The sequence below is a fragment of the Macrobrachium nipponense genome, chromosome 8, assembly GCF_015104395.2.
Source record: "Macrobrachium nipponense isolate FS-2020 chromosome 8, ASM1510439v2, whole genome shotgun sequence".
In the NCBI taxonomy this organism is placed as follows: Eukaryota; Metazoa; Arthropoda; class Malacostraca; order Decapoda; family Palaemonidae; genus Macrobrachium; species Macrobrachium nipponense.
The window spans coordinates 56,484,424-56,504,048 of record NC_087203.1 but is presented as its reverse complement, the minus strand read 5'-3'; the positions used below and the strand labels follow the sequence as shown (position 1 = coordinate 56,504,048).

Below are 19,625 nucleotides of genomic sequence, written 5' to 3'. Positions count from 1 at the left end.
CAAACAATTTCACAAGTGGGTTTATAGCCTAGGTCAGGTGGCAGCACAATTTCAGAACTTTCTTTCGAGACAAGGGCTCCCTCCATATTTGTCGAGACAGGGAAAGGGCACCACATGTACTCCCAATCATTAGTGCTCCAATCCTCTTCCAGCAGCGTCCCCTAACCCCCCCCCCCCCCCCCCCCCCTCCAACCACTTTTCTGACACTACAATATTTTACAACCCTGAAGAGAATGTTGTCGCGACAACATTAGTGAGCAAGATTGAGTTTTTATTGCTTGAGAGAAGGCTTCAGCCCATGCCTAATATGGGACTATTATGAATAATGAACAATCTCTCTCTCTCTCTCTCTCTCTCTCTCTCTCTCTCTCCTTAATCCAAATAGTAAGAGGCAGAAGTTACAACTGCGATTTTATTTTTCCAGAAAAGACAGAACTCTTTACACTGCAACTTGTAAACCTTAATTCTTAATACAAAATCTTCAATTTGTCCAAGATATTTCGAACCACAATGAGAGAAGCAAAACTAACCAGACTCCTGCTCATATCAGACACTAATGGCACATAAAATGCAAACACAACATTATGCACATCTATGTTATCGGTGCGATGTAACTACGGCGTCGGAACTTAAGTGCAAATGTCCCCGCTGAACTCTTGTATACTAAACCATCTCGGGTACATTAGAATCTCCTCATAGAAAGCTGCCTACTTCACGGTAAAAATAAAGTATTACATTATGCATACACATGAATATGATAATCGAACAACGAAAAATTAAAAAATTTCAAAAATTCCAGCTCAGCAAAGTATTTCCTAACAGAAGTTAACAAAATTCAGCAAGTGACAGCAAGAAGTAACAACATGATATATATATAATATTATATATATATAATAATATTATATATATAGTTAATAATCATATATAGTATATATATATATATGTTATTGTATATATAATAATATGATGGTATAATATAGTAATATATAATAAATATATGTATATATAATATATATATATATATATATATAATATAATATATATATAATTTATATATAATATAATTAATATTATATTATTATATATAATATTATTAATATATATATCGAGCTACAATGTCCTTTAATATCTAATTCGCGTCTACCTCGGAATTAATATATTTTCATATATGCTTAACCGAAGGGGAATTTTTTTTCTCGATAATAGATGGGCCTCTCGCGGTGGTGGGGTAGGTAAAAGCTTCACTGACGTTCCTGGATTTGAATGTCTTCTTGGGTTCGCGCCCAGGACCAGGCAAATCTATTATCGAGAAAAAAATTCCCTTTCGGTTAAGCATATATGAAAATATATTAATTCCGAGGTAGAGCGAATTAGATATTAAAGGACATTGTAGCTCGATGTATGTATATGAATCACGGTAATGTGATATGACTTTTATATATATATATATATATATATTATATATTTTATATAATATATACTATATATTATATATATATACATATATATATATATATATAATCAACTTCAGTGATATCTCAAACTTGAAAAACCACCATTTCAATAACACGAACTAAAGCCAAAAAAGAATATCATCAATGAAAGAAGCAAACAAAATCATAAGTGCCTAGCAACGGGTTACCGGAAGTTCCATTGCGAAGTTATTCGCATCCTGCCATAATATAACACTGCAGAATATTGCAACTAACTCGCACGATAAAATGCACATGTCACCATACGTTAACTGGATCGTCATGATCATGGATAGAAATCTCTACCTACTGGTCGAGAGGCTTGAACAGCACTGGAACCGAATTTCCTGAGGATCAATTTTTTTCTTGAATATTTCAAGTGGATTGAAGTGGTCGATCTTGATATTAATAATCAATTCATGAATAAACGCACCCATCTATGCATTCTCCCTAAATCAATACTTCTAAGATTCTTATCCTACGTGATTTGAAAATATGTTAAGATACAAAGGTTATTTCAATTAAATGATTCCAAGCCACAATTACGATTTCAGTCTCTATATCTCTCTCCTATTTCACTGTTATTCAAGTCATGAAAGAAAAAGGAATGTTACAACGCCTGAAAGCAGCACAGCTCAAAAACTGAGTCAAAACTGCAGCGTTGCATTTCTAGAATGTTTCTATATATATATATGTATATATATGTGTGTGTGTGTGTGTGCTTTGTGTGTGTGTGTAGTGTGTGTTGTGTGTGTGTGTGTGATTCGGAACGCTCACAAAATCACGAACACGTGTTGCTAGACTTGCTTGTACGTACAGCAAAGCTGCTACAAACTGGATCTCAGACTTATAAAATAAAAGAACCAAAAGTATAACCGAGCTATCAACAAACACCGGCGGGGAAAAAGGTGTCACGACACTTGTTCATGACGTTAGGTGGAGCACATAGGAGGTTCTCTCAACTACAATAGTGTCGGCTCCATAATGGAGAAATAATGTTCGCCTTCCGAAAACGTGCAGTAATATCACCCGAACTGAATTGATTATGCTATCTTTGACACATTTTATACTGCTTGTCGGCGGAATTTATCGAGGAAATGAAGCCAGACGCTCCCGATTCTCTCGCCCTTACACTTACATGTTATTGAAGCCAAACCGTTTAAAAATGCCAAGTTGAAAAAAGGGGCATTATTCCAAAGGAGTCGTGCAGTTTCCTTTCACTTGATAACTCTTCCCGTAACATGAAATATCAAATGAACTCTAGATCTACGTGACGAAATATGCCTCGGGCTGCAATTTCCTCAATGTCATATTTGACAGAGTTTGATACTTTACCAAAAGCACAAGTTCCTCCTAATACCGCTGCTCGATACATGAAATCCTCTGCATGTGATAACATTCAAGCGTCCATCACTCTGATAACATAATCAACACTAAGTAAGAAATCTCCTAATCAGTTAGGTGCGTCACCTTAATTGATAAAAGAAATCTTCTAAAGCTTAGCAGCCACCAAAAATATCGATTATTCAACTCGATTCTTGAGACTAAATGTTAACGCCATGTAATTATGCCAAAACTTTTCAAGTTTTCTAATTACTTCTGTGAACAAGAGAATAAAAAATAAAAAAATAATAAATACATAAATAAAAGGTTCTCCCTGCATGGTCAAGTGTAAAGGTCCAAAATACTTAATCCTTAACAAGATCTCTCTTTTCAAACTCAAGTTATTGAATGGCAATATTTTATGATATGAAACGAAGCGGTCAATTATTCTAACAGCAAGGCACAAAGAATACCTATTATGATCTGAAGAAAATCAATAACGCTGATCGGTCTTGGATCTAATATCTTGAACTTGATCTGGGGGTTCAAAACTTCCTTGACTGTCACAAAGTCCAAAGCTTTATAACATAGCTTTCATTTCTAACCTCCGGTATATGAGTAGTCTTTTCTCATGAACACTAAACAAGATTACAAAATATATCAAATAGAAACTGGCGGATTTTCATCTACATTTTGACAAGTAAATTTGACGTTTGACCGTCAATCAGTCCCCAAACAATTTTTCATTAATAATAAAATATATCAAATGGAAACTGGCGGATTTTCATCTACATTTTCACAAGTAAATTTTGATCGTTGACCGACAATCAGTCCCCAATTTTCATTATAATAAATTATTAATCATTCTCGTGGTAACTGTCTCTTTGCCCATAGCATTTCATTAAAATACATCTCAAAACATCTTACAAGTAATCAAGACATCAAGCAAAGAAAATGAAAGCTTACAACCTCGCCGAACATGACTGAACAAAGGTTGATAAAATAACAATATCAAAATAATGCTCTCCAGAAAAAGGACGACTGCCAAATATCTATTCCAAACAAGTCGAATTCTGAGGCACAACAATTTAGAAAGCACGAACTTTCCACGAAGAAAACAGGAGGGTGAAGGGACTGTCTGCAACTTCGTCTTTAGGAAGAACCGTTAAACACACACACACACACACACACACACACACAAAAGTACAGTCGCATGCTTATATTGACACGCCCTGATATGAACAGAAGAGAAAGGGGAGAAACCTAAACTTGGAGCAATAAAAACAGAGATAGAACAGGTAAACGCATTATATGACTTGTGAGAGATACATCAAAGATTAACCTTGGGCACGAATTCTAAATACACACACATACACACACACACAACACGATATATATATATATATATATATATATATATATATATATATATATATAAATATCCATGTGTGTGCGTCTGTATATATATCACTAAAAACATTTTCCCTTTTGAAGGCTGACCCTAGTTCTTAGTTAGTTTTTAGATGACGGTTTGCGAGCTCCACGCAGTGCACCGACGAATGTTTTAGAATGGAGGGACTGGTCTCACCCAATACTGTGCTCAACTTTGCTGATCGGATGACCAGCGAAATGGTAAATGAATTATCTATATGTATACCTACACATCTGATTATACAAGCATGTAATTAATTAGTCAGGAAAGGATTTCATTCATATCCCCACCTGCCGAAAGATGATTCCAGTGGCTCATCATTAATTATTCCATCGGGTGTCCTCAGTTGACAAAGATTATGACCCTGTCCGTCAAATGGTGTGCCACCAGTCTCGGGATACCCCACCAGAGCAAACCTGTTTTTTGAGCTATACAAGGAGTCGTGTTTTAATCAGATGCCATTTTTCCAATGTGTTTTATCATATTTTCTTTTGGATTTTTTCTTATCTGCTCTTTCCCCGGTTAAACCAATATTTTTTTCCGATAAATAAAAACATGAAGATGTTTACGTTAAATTGAAGCTTTTTTTTAATATTAAGGAATCCACGATGCTTCTTTCTTTATGACATATTTTTATTGACTTTATGCTTAACTACTATTTACTATCTCCTTCACTTTTCAAAGTAGTCCAGTATAGAGGGTAAACAATGCTGCTCCATGCATTTGACTTCAGTCGAACAATACGATAATGACGAGAATAAAACCCAATAACGAACGAAACAACAAGTTTTATTTAGATCTAAAAATACTAAATTATGTCACCTCATATTGATTTTACTATAAGCTGAAGGATTTCGAGTGTGACTTGTTTGCGATAATATTGCTGTAATATATTTGTCAAATATATTCAGGAATCATCAATAAGGGTGGAGGGACTTGATGGCTTTATGGTCTAAAAAAAAAAAAGGGTGTGATAAGTATTTATTCCTATCAAGCATTTACGAGATTCGCAGAGAGAGAGAGAGAGAGAGAGAGAGAGAGAGAGAGAGAGAGAGAGAGATAGAGAAGAGAGAGAGAGAAGAGAGAGAGAGATGGAGAGAGAGCAGATGTTTTATCAAGATTACAGCCGCCACTGGTGGGGACACTGCTGGGGACACTGCTAGGAGGACTAGAAACAAAATTTCATTCATAAAATAAAATCGCAGGCATCAATCAACCAACGAGAAAAACTTTAGGAAAACTGTCCCCACAAAACGAAGCATCAAATCAACCACAGGCCCCTTACAACATAGGCCTACAAACAACATCCCCTCCGTTCAAGTTCCTGGAGAAGTGTGACTCTTGAAATCACACATGGCTCTTGTTTACACAAACCCCGGTAGCTTGAAAAAGAAAATATTTTCACCAGACCAAAATATGTTAACACTAGTCCATGAAATGAAACTCTTCTGTGGTAGTTTGTTTCTTGGGTGTCTTGTACAAACTCAATCCAATCTATTTGCTCCCCCCCCCCCACACACCACACACACCACCACATACCATATAATATATATATAATTTATATATTATACTATATATATTATATATATATATAATAATATATAATATTGCTAGAAAATGTCTCTTTTGTATGAACGCTATTCAAATCCACATTTCTTGATTGATTTTTGTGAGTTTAAATATAAGTCAATATCAAACCAGGGAAGGTCATGGTGAAAACAGAATTAAAATCAGATCACTGGCTGAGCAAAGGGGATGAAATGCGAAAATTACCGAAAACAGATATTAGTGACTAATCCATAGTTTTCGAGGTCGCTGAGAAAAATAGTAACAATCCTGACTGATCCCCATCAAGTCCAAGTTCAGCCCTAATAAGGGGGATGGGTGACCAGTAAAAATAACCGAAAGCGACAGATATTAGTGGCAGAAACAGAATTTCTGAAGGGTAATTATCGCTGATTTGGTTAAACATCTTATTTTCTAAGACGCACTTCACTTGTAACTTGCAAGTTAAAAGTGCCGAAAACATATTTATGAAGTGATCAATCACAGGCCGATTTCTTAAAGAAACACCAACAGCGTTGGTTATATGACTGTTTAATGGAGAACCATGGTTTAGCTGCAAAACTTGGCACGCGCACACGTACATAAAATTATCATAAACATAATCCTTTGACACGTAGTAGTTTGTTTATATATACAATAGCTACCAGTTAAAACTCAAGACAAATTATATAAAACAGGCAATGAAATACTTTGTAATATTGCTTTAAAAAAATGCTTGTAAGACATGAAACTGGTCTGTCCACTCTGGTTCCCTCTATATTTAATAGAAAACATTCAATAACCAGTAAATCATTGAAGGAATCAAAGTACACTGCCACACTACAGGACTTATTATTATCTTTTATTTTATTATCATCATTGAGATTTGCTTTTTTCACTTTTTCGTATTTAGCCCGCTGGACCAGGCTTCTGCATTCCACCTAAGGTCCCTACCAGGAAATTAGTTTGTAGGCAATCAGTTTTCAATTATTATCACTTTTTTATATAATTTTTGTTAATATTTTTACTATTATTCTCAGTAATAATACTGTCACTACTAATAAAATAATCAGGTTTTTTTCTTTACTACGACTCCAGCAGTGGTGTGGATATTGCCAAGTATTTTTTCTATTATTCTCAGTAATAATACTGTCACTACTAATAAAATAATCAGGTTTTTTTCTTTACTACTACCCCAGCAAGTGTGTGGATATTGCCAATTATAATTTTTTTCACTTTAACTCGTGTATCTAGTTTGTGTGAATCTATTGTAATGCCTCTACTCTGTATATTACTTTTATAAGGCCTAGTGCTGAAAACAGAGATGATGATGATGTTGATGATGATATTATTATTATAATAATAATAGTATAATATATTATTATTATTATTATTATTATTATAATTATTATTATTATTATATATTATTATTATTATTATTATTATTATTATTATTATTATAATTAAACATCTCGTAGTTAAGGTCCCAATAGGAAGCTTCCCCTAAGAATACATTTTTGTACTGAATGACCTCATGATGATCACTCTTCACATTCAAAAGTGATTTACGTATACAATACTGGTCTCCTTTGAACAACTCGGTCTGTTTGAGGAAAACATGGTACCAAGGTATATATATAGAATATACCTTGCATGGTACGAGACCCATATGGCAAAAGATAACTATATGTGCGGTATGTCTGAAATGGTCTCCTTCTACCTACAAATAACTAACGCTGTGTTCAAAGGTCGTCTAGCCATCATATAATGAAATGAATGCTCGTCCCATTAGTGTAATTCCAAGAATCTTGTTTAAAAATACTTGGCTACTGTTTAAAGTGACTAAATTTTGTGATTATTCCTAATTTGGGCGAGAACAGTGATACTTCTTCTCCTGACCCTTAAGAATGACCCTCATTTTCTACTCGAGTAAAAGCGAGAGATGTGTGGGCGGTGACATCCTCCGCCCAATTTGCGTGTCACTTACACCAAGACAGCGAAGGACCCCAAAACGGGCGACTGGGGAACGGGATCATAAAGCCTCTAACACTTTCTCTATTCGACACCGTCACCTAATATGGGAAGAGGAGGAGGAGGAGGAGGAGGAAGGAGTGGCGCCAAAAAGAAATAACTGGATGCAAATGAGATCATATGGAAAAGAGACAAGAGCTAAATAAAAAAAAAAATACTACCATATCTATCTAATTATACTCTGCAGCTACAAAATGAAACTCTAAACAAAAACAAAAAAACTATCACCTCCTAAGCACCAGTAACTCATAATCAATAGCATAAAGCTGCCCAAACATTCGTCTAATACTGGACTACAAACAGGTGCGTCCATCATCTCTAGGATATCTGAGACGGTGGTAAAATGGTCAGAATAATCCAGTGGGATTTATTCTTTAATGTATATAGAAAGAAATTAAAAACCTGTAAATTATACTTAAAAATTTAAAATCATTTCCAAGCCATCAGTGGTCGATAGTTGGCAATGAAACGGCCAACTATCCACCTCTGACACAAAGTAGGTCTGCAGTAGACCTAAAACTAATTTCGACTAATATGCGACGCTTAAGAGCGATGCATTTTATATTTCACGTGTAATGTAGGAATTTTTTATCACATCACCGAGATTCATATACATGCAGTAAGCTACAAATATCCTTTAATATCCAATTAATATATATATATATATATATATATATCAATTCCGAGGGAGAGCGAATTCGATATTAAAAACATTTGTAGCTAATGAATGTATATTTTTAAATATATATATATATATATTATATATATTATATATACATATAGAATGGTTATGTGTTTGTTTGTACGTATGTATGTATATTATTGTGTATATAATAGTATATATATATATATATATATATATATATATATATGTATGTATGGTATATATACATATATACACATACATACATCATGCATATATATGTATGTATGTTATATACATATATATAATATATTATATATATATATATATATATATATATATATATATATTTATTTTGTGTGTGTGTGCATGTATGTGTAGATAAATGGATAGATAGATGTAATTAAAATGTTAGCCTACATAATAAGCAATTGTTTGCAGTCATCTTCATCGGCTGCAACCCGTGCAACTCAAGGATCTCTAAAAGTTCGCTACCTATATCATTCTCATGCTTTCACTTCCACAAATCTCCACTCATCTCTGCTCTCGTATGTCACTATTTTCATGAGAGTAGCCCACGGTCTCCCAGCTCTTCTGTTACTCCCAACAGTCAATAAGGAGAACTGACACCAAGCAAGACAGCAAAGGTTAACGACACTATGAGTAGACGACATGACACGACATGACCGACGCATAAGCTGGATGACGCGTCGATCAGGAAGAGTGGCACCTGGCGCCTCTTAACAGGCCACTCCCTCATAACACACTAATGAGGCTGCGTCAATCATTCGTGAAGTGTTGGTAATCGACGAAATGATCATTGTCATCATCCACGCACCTCGAGAGGAACGTGAGACACTTCTCAGAGGAAAAATAAACGCCTAAAAGTTTTGCGCACAGGATGACACTGTGCAAATGTTCCATTTACACAAGCATATAATCTTCTACTAGATTCAATGACACGGCAAGAAACGCTCGTAAAAATGACAAATGATTTAAAAAGCGAAGCAGACGACGCCTCCATTGTTATTTTTCTTATGTCTGCGCAAGTCTGGGATCTGGGATTTGTGGTCATTAATTTTGACACTTCCCAGATAACCCGGTCCATCGTTCATTTCCTGCAAGATACGCGTTTTTTTTTTTTTTTCCTCCCCTTTCAATAATTTTAGGAACGAAAAGTGCTTCCATCTTAAAGGCAGCTAGTGTTTAATAAACGCCAATTAAAATAATAAGTGTTTGTTATATACTTATATTATATATATATATATATATATATAATATATATATATATATATATGCATATATATGCATATATATATATATATATACATATATATATATATATATATATATATATATATATATATATATATATATATATATATAATGTGTGCGTGTGTGTATTCTTACTCCAGGTGCTGTTCTTGAGAAAAAAGAAAAAAAAAACTGTAACTGATATGAACAATAAATGGCCTACACTAAACTAACAATAATACAGCAAGACTCGCTAACAGTAAACCCATCTTCCTTTCACTAAAATAAAACGATCTCAAATTTTTCTTTGCATTAACAATGAACTCACTTGACTTTATTAGATCTAGTCCAGTCCACGCCCCTTCAACTGCCACCAGGTCTGAGCCCTTCATCGAAAGGCATGGAAGAGAACAGCTTGTGAAACCGCGGAAACCAAGCGGGCGAAGTCTCACAAACAGACAAACGCAAATGACTTGATGGCAGTGTCAACAGAGAAACCCGCGCATAAACATGAGTGGACGTCATCCCACTGAAAATGAACTTAAGAGAGAGACAGTGATATGAAGTAATCCGCCAGACGTTGTTTACATGGCTGCTGACCCTTGCAAAGAGACGTTGAAGGAAAGTTGATATAAATACACTCCCATCCTTAGTCACTTTCTCAGAATGAATAAACAAGCAAAACCGAAGTGACGTCACCATGAACATCGTGACCATTAACCCAACAAAACTACGATGTCTAAAATAAATATTATAAAGAGAACATGATGATGACTGCCTAACGATTAAAAAAGCAAAAAATGTAATTCAGATAGTAGAGTCTTCAGTGGGTCTGAGTGAATGGAAATTAAAATATTTCTTTCTCAAACAAAAAAAAAATGATCGCTTTATACACACAATATAACTGCACATTAAGAACATCAGTCCTTACCTTAAAGCTTTCAAATGTAATTTCTTCGTATGGACCATATTATTTTCATAAGTCTACAACAAATACCGCTTTAAGCCAACGCTCATATTAAAGCTAAATTTATCTCTCGTGAAAAATGGCTATTGATTGCACTCTTGACTGGTGCAATTAGGAGAACAACAGAGCTGAATACTAACAGCGACTTTATGTGGGTAAAACAATTATATTAACGAGCTACAAACTTGGCTAAACCCAGAAAGATGCAATGCCATAATTGAGCTCTTCCATGTAAGGGTTAACCTCTCGCCATTCAGAAGATGAATTAAGTGCTACCGATTATATGGGAGCCATTTTGGAAAATTCAAACATTACTGCTTAAACGCAGATTTCGAGCGCCATTTCCTTGGGAACAAGGTGCAATGATATCTCTCACATACCAGAGTCTCAAAACGTTCATAATTATGCAAAGTCCAGAGTGGTTGCTTGGTCGTTTGGATCAAGCTGTCCTTATGCCAGAACGATCCCTCGCCAAAGGCGTCTCGTACATGTGGTCAGCGTTTACAAATACTAAGAGTCCTAGTGGGGACCTATGGAGTCAGCCAAGCCAAATGAGGGGAGGTTCCACTGTTCGAAATAACTATACCGAATCACCATTAATAAAAGACTGCAGGAAGAAGAACAGGTGTACTTATGCGGTGGTCGTGTACATGGAAACAGCCCTAAAACAGGCAAAAGCCACCACTCACTTTCAAGTCCACGAAAACACAATATAAATCAAATTATAATGCAAAAAAAAATTGAATTGAGCGGACCTCGTAAATTGCCCACGAAGGACTTGGGAATTGTCACAGGAACACCCTAACCAGAGAGAGAGAGAGAGAGAGAGAGAGAGAGAGAGAGAGAGAGAGAGAGAGAGAGAGATACTGTCTCTTTTAAGCGCACGAGACTATAGCCCAGGCAGATCAAATTTCGTAGAGGGGGTCATCTTGCATGTATCACGTCAGGCCTGCGCCAACACTTGGCCATAACGGTGTCCCCTAGTCCCGGGACCACCGGCCAGTTCACACATACTTAGTAAGAGGATTGGATATATCAAGGTCTAGACCTTGGTATATATGATGTGTTGACACATTACGCAGTATTTCTTGAATTGCCTTCCTTCATATGACGTCTCTTCAAATGTCTGTCTGTGATTTTGAGGCATTTGCAGATATAAGATAACAAAGCATAGAAGTGTTTATTTACAAAACAGTTCTCCTTTCTACCGCTCAATATCTGCAGATAGATGGTTTTCTCCATTTACATCACTTCTCAATGGAATGGAATGGAATGGAATGAAATGGAGTATGAAATTGAGGGACACTGCCAAGCAGTGGGACCAATAGGGTCATTTAGCGTTATGGTGAGAATTAATGACAATGTAAACAAAATAATGAGATTAAAATGAGAAATTCTAAATATGATACATGTTTAAAAATATAAAAGCTTAGAGATTCAATTGATAATGGAATTAAAATTACCATAAAAAATAAAAAATAAAATAAAAATACAAGCATAAAATTTTCAGTTCTTTTCACAGAAACCAGAAGCCTTGAAAAATTTATAACTGGGTCAATATGAACGTTCTCAAAACAATATGTAAATAAATATCCTGTATCATCAAGCATCAGGTTACTTAATACCGTGTAAAACGTTCCAATTTTGGTTCACGTTCTATCCAGAACTACAAAACGAGGTGTCAAGATATCATACACGGCAAAGTTAATTTCAAGCCTCGTAGTGACTGGATATTTGAAGAAGAATGTTCTTCAGTTGATTCTTTAACAGATAAAATCTATTACAAGTAACATTAATTGCAAACCTCGGAGGAGAATCCTTTCACTGAGATTTCCATACTGAACAATACGGTACGACTCCTCAATAGAGCCGCTGTCCATCTAATCCTCATCTTCATAATTATAAAGCCTAACCTAAATACACTGCTTGGGTAGTCTCTCTCTCTCTCTCTCTCTCTCTCTCTCTCTCTCTCTCTCTCTCTCTCTCTCTCTCTCTCTCTCTAACTGGGGGTGACTAAAACCCTTCGAAATTTTCATCATGTTCGACAGCAAAATTCCCTTTGCTTTACTACAGCAACAGCTTAAATATTCTGACAGAACTCGATTCACGCTGTAATTCAAGTTTAAGAATGTTTAACAAAAATAAAAAACAAACTTATGACACGGCAGTTATGGATAATTTACTTTCCCAACAATTTACCATTCGTCAATAAAAAATACAAATATATACAACTGTTAACATATCAGGTTAATTACGGAAAGCGCGCGCGCGGACGCACACACACACACACACACACACACACACACATATATATATATATATATATATATATATATATATATATATATATATATTATATATATATATATATATACACATATATATTTTGTGTGTGGGTGTCAAGAAAATGACAAACAAGAGTTGCTACCGCTGTCTACATGAAATTAACTTTATGATGATGCTTTGTTATATTAAGCAAAACCCACAGTAAAAAAATGTGAATAAGTCTTCCTTCTACCCAACCACAAAGAAAGGTTCTGGTGCCTCTTACATCAGAAACCCTGTTTCTCTTTCCGACCTTCCCTGCTGTGCCAAAAATCCCCAACGGTAACAACATGGCCCGGAGGCCCTCCGAGATTTCCTGTGTGAGGACAGGAATAACATCTGTTGTCAGCGACAAAAACAAATCCACCGTCCCTCGACGGCATCCTGATGCCACAACGTCTACTTCAACGCGAGATGAACTTGATCACTCACTCCTTCACTCCTGCAGGACTCCAGAGTTCATTTATCGAAACTACGGCGGACTTGAATTCTAGTTTGGCATAAGAACCATGAACAGAGTCATTCTGTCGGGGATGGGAAATAATGAAGAATTGGAACGTTGCAAACGTGGTTTCATCTCCACAAATAATCCTCACTTAAATAAAAAGGATCCTCAGCAGGAGGTACGGAAGAAAATATGCGAAAACGACCTCACGGAAAACAATGCAGATGACCTCAATCACTCATCTGCAGAACAGAAGTCGTCCTATAGTCAAGAAGGTAGGAAGGGAAATGCTACGAAGATGATCTCATTCAATAACCCGTAGAGAAGAGAGACATAGAATGACGTCAGCAGAAGGAGCAAAGGCCGAAGATGATACCCCTCTTGAGGTCCTTCACACTTACTTCAACGTAAGAGAACTATTTATAGGATTTTACTTCCACGGATTTCTATAATTACATCGAGTCAATGGAAGGTGAGTCATTCAGAGCGTCCTTCGACCTTTTTGGGATGGAGACGTCAGGAGGGCAAATTCATTTGCATCTACATCTACGAAGTCAGAGGCTAAAATAGCAATTCATTTGCATTCATCGGCACCTACTACCTTGACTCAATGTAATTTCCAGTGCAAAGAAAGGACTGTTGCACTTTGGTTGACAAATTCCCAGCTTAAATATCAAAAAAGTATATTAGTTTACACATATACACCCAGGAAAAAAGAAAACTTTACTTCTAAATTCAGAATGGTTTGCTTATTAGCACTTCTAATACATCTCATAGGGAATTAAGACAGTGGTACAAATTTACAATATATATATATATATATATATATATATATATATATATATATATATATATATATATATATATATATATATATGCTGAAGAGACAGAACAAACAAACATGTCAGACGCTCATGAGGTTACTGCTCTTCTCTCTTTTTTATCCACCTATCAGGTACGAATATATTTTCCAACCAGCTGTAGGGTCGTTTGTACTGTTACCCTAGGCATTTATGTAAATTTAAGCAACAATGTGTCTGTCCTCATGACGATGTTTCATTTTTCCCCTCTGGTATTTACATTACGAATTCTGTTGGTTTCACTCAAACGCACACACACGCAATATACGTATATATGTATATGTATATATGTGTGTATGTATGATATATATATATATATATATATATATATATATATATATATATATATATATGAGGGAGAAAGATTGTTGAGCATTCACAGAATATTAATTCTGGCTGAGTAAAAGCATTACACACTATAATAAATCCTGAGAAAACGCTTCACAGGAATCCGAAAAAACCCACACTTAAACATTCGGGCAACTCTCGCCATCAGCAGAAAACATCCGGCAGGAGAAACAAACAAAGAAAAGCGAAGCTGCCCTGAGCATCAGCTCCATTAAAGGCAATGACTCCGCAAAAGAAACTCTGGAGTGAGAAACGGTGCAGTTCCTCCCATTCATGGTCTACTGTCTCTCAATAAAACAGTTTCTGGATTCCTCCAATGACTTTTAATCAGTTCAGTTTTTTTTTTTCTTTCTTTCTTTTTCTCCGAGATTCGCGTCTCTCGAGGATTCTGCTTCGGTCTTCTTCGGACTTCTCAGTAAACGCTGTCGGAGTATGACACCCTCCTGACGTCATCCTTGCGACAGAATGGCTTTCATCATGCCAAGACCTCCGCGAAAATAGGGTATTTCCGACACAGGTTTTCTTCGTTTCAATTACAGATAACATTACAAAGAGTGGTATATTAAAACATCCGCAGAATATAGTGTGAAGTCATGGCGAAATCGCCTAATTTGCTTAGAGAGTTCTGAAAAATATCTCTCTCTCAAAAACTAAATGACTGACTGCTAATTATCTGACGTCAAAACAAAATGAATGACCTTTAGGTAAAATTAACGCGTTGAACGATGGTTAAAGCTTTTCAGCAATAAAACTACGAATTTGACAATAACGTATATGCATGTAAAAGTGTGTAGATGCACTTAAAGCGAGGAGACCACGAAATACTTGCCTGAAAGTGTACGGATACTGAATGCAACTTCTACATCAGTATGGTTATATGCACACAGTAAACAATATTATTTTATAAATAACGATTTTAAACAATAATTTTTTTAATAACCAATCAATCAAAACATATAGCAAAAGGAAATAAAAAATAAGAAAACAATACAATTAAATATTTTTGCAATTACCATCAGCCCCAATTATTCAAACTTGGAGAAGAAATGTAATTACAATTGCAGTATATACTTCAAGAGATTGCCGCTAATATGTGACGTATTTCGATAATTGCTCTCTCTCTCTCTCTCTCTCTCTCTCTCTCTCTCTCTCTCTCTCTCTCTCTCTCTCTCAGACGAATACCTGCCTCAAAATAGCAATGATGTCACAACACCGAGTGTGAATACGACGTAAAGCCTAAACATAAAAATGAGACGACCAACCGACCGCATACATCCAGCGAGGAGCGAACAACTGAACATGTACATAATCCGCATTCCGAGGTTAAGGTCCCTTAGCTGACGATAAGCTAAGCTTACTTACCCCGTCAAACCAAATTCCCCATTACCCTCGCCTGGGTTCAACGATTTATATTTAGTGACACCTACGGGACCAGCATATGCAGTGAACATTCAATACTCTCTCTCTCTCTCTCTCTCTCTCTCTCTCTCTCTCTCTTACACATAATCATGGATACAGTAAGTTTTGATGTATTTCAATCATATTTTCAGTTTATTGTTGCGAGGGCACTTGAGGATAACGAACAAATAAATGAATTAATATGTCATAAAGTGCATGAAATTACAGGTGAACTGCAGGACCTTACAATCCTTTCAATCAAAGTTTTTTTTTTTCATAATCACTCCTTTTCATATTTTTTTCTATACTAACACGTGACTCCTCCGCAGTAGATTCAACAACTGAGCACTTACCTTTTTTAAGTGTTTGTTAACCCATTTTGTGAAGGTCTTCTTTTGGATGGCATCTCGCTCGTCTGTGACAGAAGAAAATGAAAATAAGAGTTAGTGTGTCTTCAGCTACAATTGAAGGACATCAGCATAAAAAGTATAAATAGTTTCATAAATCATTATAGGAATCAAATAAAGACGATAAAATGAACATTCGGTAAAAATACTTTTCCCACTAAGATATTTTATAAAATCTTCAGAACAAAAAATATGAAACTAAGCATCTTGATAACTGGATAACTTTTATCAACATAAAAAAAAACCACGTGTACTTACCACCTCGATATAATTTGACCAACTTGAATAACTGTTAAGATCAAAAGACTAAAATTGCTATATGCTACAACCTAAACATCAATACCTAAAATACACAAGTACACAGTATATACACAGAAAACCACAAGAAAAAAAACCAGCTAATTAACTTTCTAAAGTAAAATTAAGATCATTTCAAGATAAACTCGCCTGTAAAAAACAAAGCTGCTCGAAAAAATGATACAAAATTTAAAAAGTAATTCAAAAGGACGCTATTCACTTCTAATTACTGAGAGAGAGAGAGAGAGAGAGAGAGAGAGAGAGAGAGAGAGAGAGAGAGAGAGAGAGAGAATATTACAAATGCTTCAAAGCTCTATTAAGTAACCAATCAACACTGTTTCACTTTCAGTCTTTTTCGTGGTGGATATACTTTTGGTTCAAAGCAAAGATCTTCGGCCTTTATCCCCTCAGTAACACTTAATGAAAGATGCATGGAACTGGAATTTTCTTTGGAAAATGTTTGGGGCGCTACAAACTTATGGTATGTCTCTCAAGACTTCACGCAATTCACATTCGTGAAAATTATCAAGTTCCGAAGGATATATCTAAAGTTGGTTAATATTCACAAGCACAAACTATGCATATATATATATATATATATTATTATATATATATATATGTGTGTGTGTGTGTGTGTGTGTGTGTGTGTGCATAAAATAGGTGTATTATATACTTTTCTTAATATATATATATATCTATATATATATATATATATATATATATATATATATATATAACGTAGTATATATAGTATGTGTCTCCATCAAAATCCAAAAGATATAAAAAATGATAAAACTGCAGAAAAGTCAAGTGTCATTTTTTTTAACTCCCATTTCTAGTAACCTTAATGTCCGACACAAAAAAAATCAGATCCACCGCAAAACCTGCTATTCCTTCCTGGAGCCATTTCCAACCAGACGATGATTTGAACCCAGAGATGACAACTACATCCAGCATAAGGCCTAAAATCAGGACAGTTTCACCTAGATACCAGATTCGAGTGAAAGAGGGTCGCGGTTTTTTCTTAACTTCCAATTGCAAAGCATTACCAGTCGCATCTGTAATTTAGAAAACCCTTAAACGGAAAAAACTCAGAGCCTCAAGGTCAAAACGAGATACCTGACCAATGGTTATTTCGACGTGTAATAAAAATAACAGCCTGGCGCGCCCGAAGCCGCCCTGTATTTGCGGTGCAACGCACGATATCACTCCAAACCAACCACCCAAACCCTCCCACACCCGCCGCCCACCCCCCCCCCCATCCCCCCTTCGAAAGACAGCAACAGGAAATGTATTTTATTCTTATCAGTGAATGGCCGTCAATGTAACACGAACCGACTGAGACAACAGCAGTAAATGAATACCTATACTACATAGATTACTGTTGGATAAGGACAACAGACATATATATCACATAACCGTAATGACCCCAACGTGTAATGATGCTGACAACTGCGCACTGGATCGATAACTCCAATAGAATCCTAATCATTCCAAAATCAGTTCCAAGCAAACAGTCTGTGGAACGCACAGTCATACATCGAAGCAAACTAACATTTGATACAATTTATTCCGCCACCGATAAACCTGGGAACAAATTTGTTTCATAAAATATCCGAATGTCTATCAGCCTGTCTGTGTCTTATTAAATCCTCCGCCGGAGCACAACCGATCACTTTGTGATAAGAATGAAAATTCGTCCAAGTAAACTATTTTCTCCATAACATAAGAGACAGTGACCACACCTGCTTCATGGTTCTAAGAATAACTACCGGCCAGCAAATGAACTTACAATGTTACCCTGTCACGAATAGTATTCTCCCCCCCTCTCTCTCTCTCTCTCTCTCTCTCTCTCTCTCTCTCTCTCTCTCAAATCAGAAAGCTGTTTGTTAGAGAAACTTTACTGACATGGTGTTTCCTTCCATATGGACTGACTTATTCAAATCCTTCCTAAATTAATTATCAGTCACAAACTTACACACACAGACACACACACACACACACACACACACACAGGGAAACACACAAATACATACATATACATATATAATATATATATATATATACTATATGTGTGTGTATCGAAGCTTCCAACGGAATCTGGAGCTCTTCCAAACGGAAATAAATACAAACCTAGAATGACCTACAATCGGCTGGAAATATAGAAACTGGAACCAGCCATATCACACAGTCCTAAAATTTTAGTTTGGAAGGTTAATTGATGTCCTTGCTATTCTATTCATTCCGTTTTCCCTTTTTTCCCATAAGGTTCTCCTACTGTGTCAAGATTTCTTACGAGTCAACAGTCCTTTGGATGTCATTTGTCAATTCTCGTTACTTCGAGAGGGGAAAAGTTAAGTATATCTTAGTTTTACCAGACCACTGAGCTGATTAACAGCTCTCCTAGGGCTGGCCAGAAGGATCAGATATTTTTACGTGGCTGGGAACGAATTGGTTACCTAGCAACGGGACCTACAGCTTATTGTGGGATCCGAACCACGTTAAATCGAGAAATGAATTTCTATCACAAGAAATAAATCCCTCTGGTTCCGCGTTGGCCGGGCCGAGAGTCGAACCTCGGACCACCGACTTCGAGAGGGGAAATATATATATATATATATATATATATATATATATATATATATATATATATATATATATATATATATATATGCGTGTGTGTGTGTGTGTGCGCGTATATATATATATATATATATTATATATATATATATATATATATATATATATATATATATATATATAAATATCTAATATATATATATATATATATATATATATATATTCTACACACACACACACACACATATATGCATAAATAAACGAGAGAGAGAGAGAGAGAGAGAGAGAGAGAGAGAGA

At 35.6% G+C, this 19,625-nt stretch overlaps 1 protein-coding gene across 1 annotated transcript in view; it reads right to left on the bottom strand.

The window, feature by feature from the left end:
- The window catches only part of LOC135222792 (microtubule-actin cross-linking factor 1-like), a 293,750-nt gene that overhangs the window by 220,867 nt on the left and 53,258 nt on the right, over positions 1 to 19,625 (bottom strand). Inside the window, 1 exon segment of the mRNA XM_064261077.1 lies at positions 16,397 to 16,458. Within this exon segment, the coding sequence (XP_064117147.1) occupies positions 16,397 to 16,458 (62 nt within the window).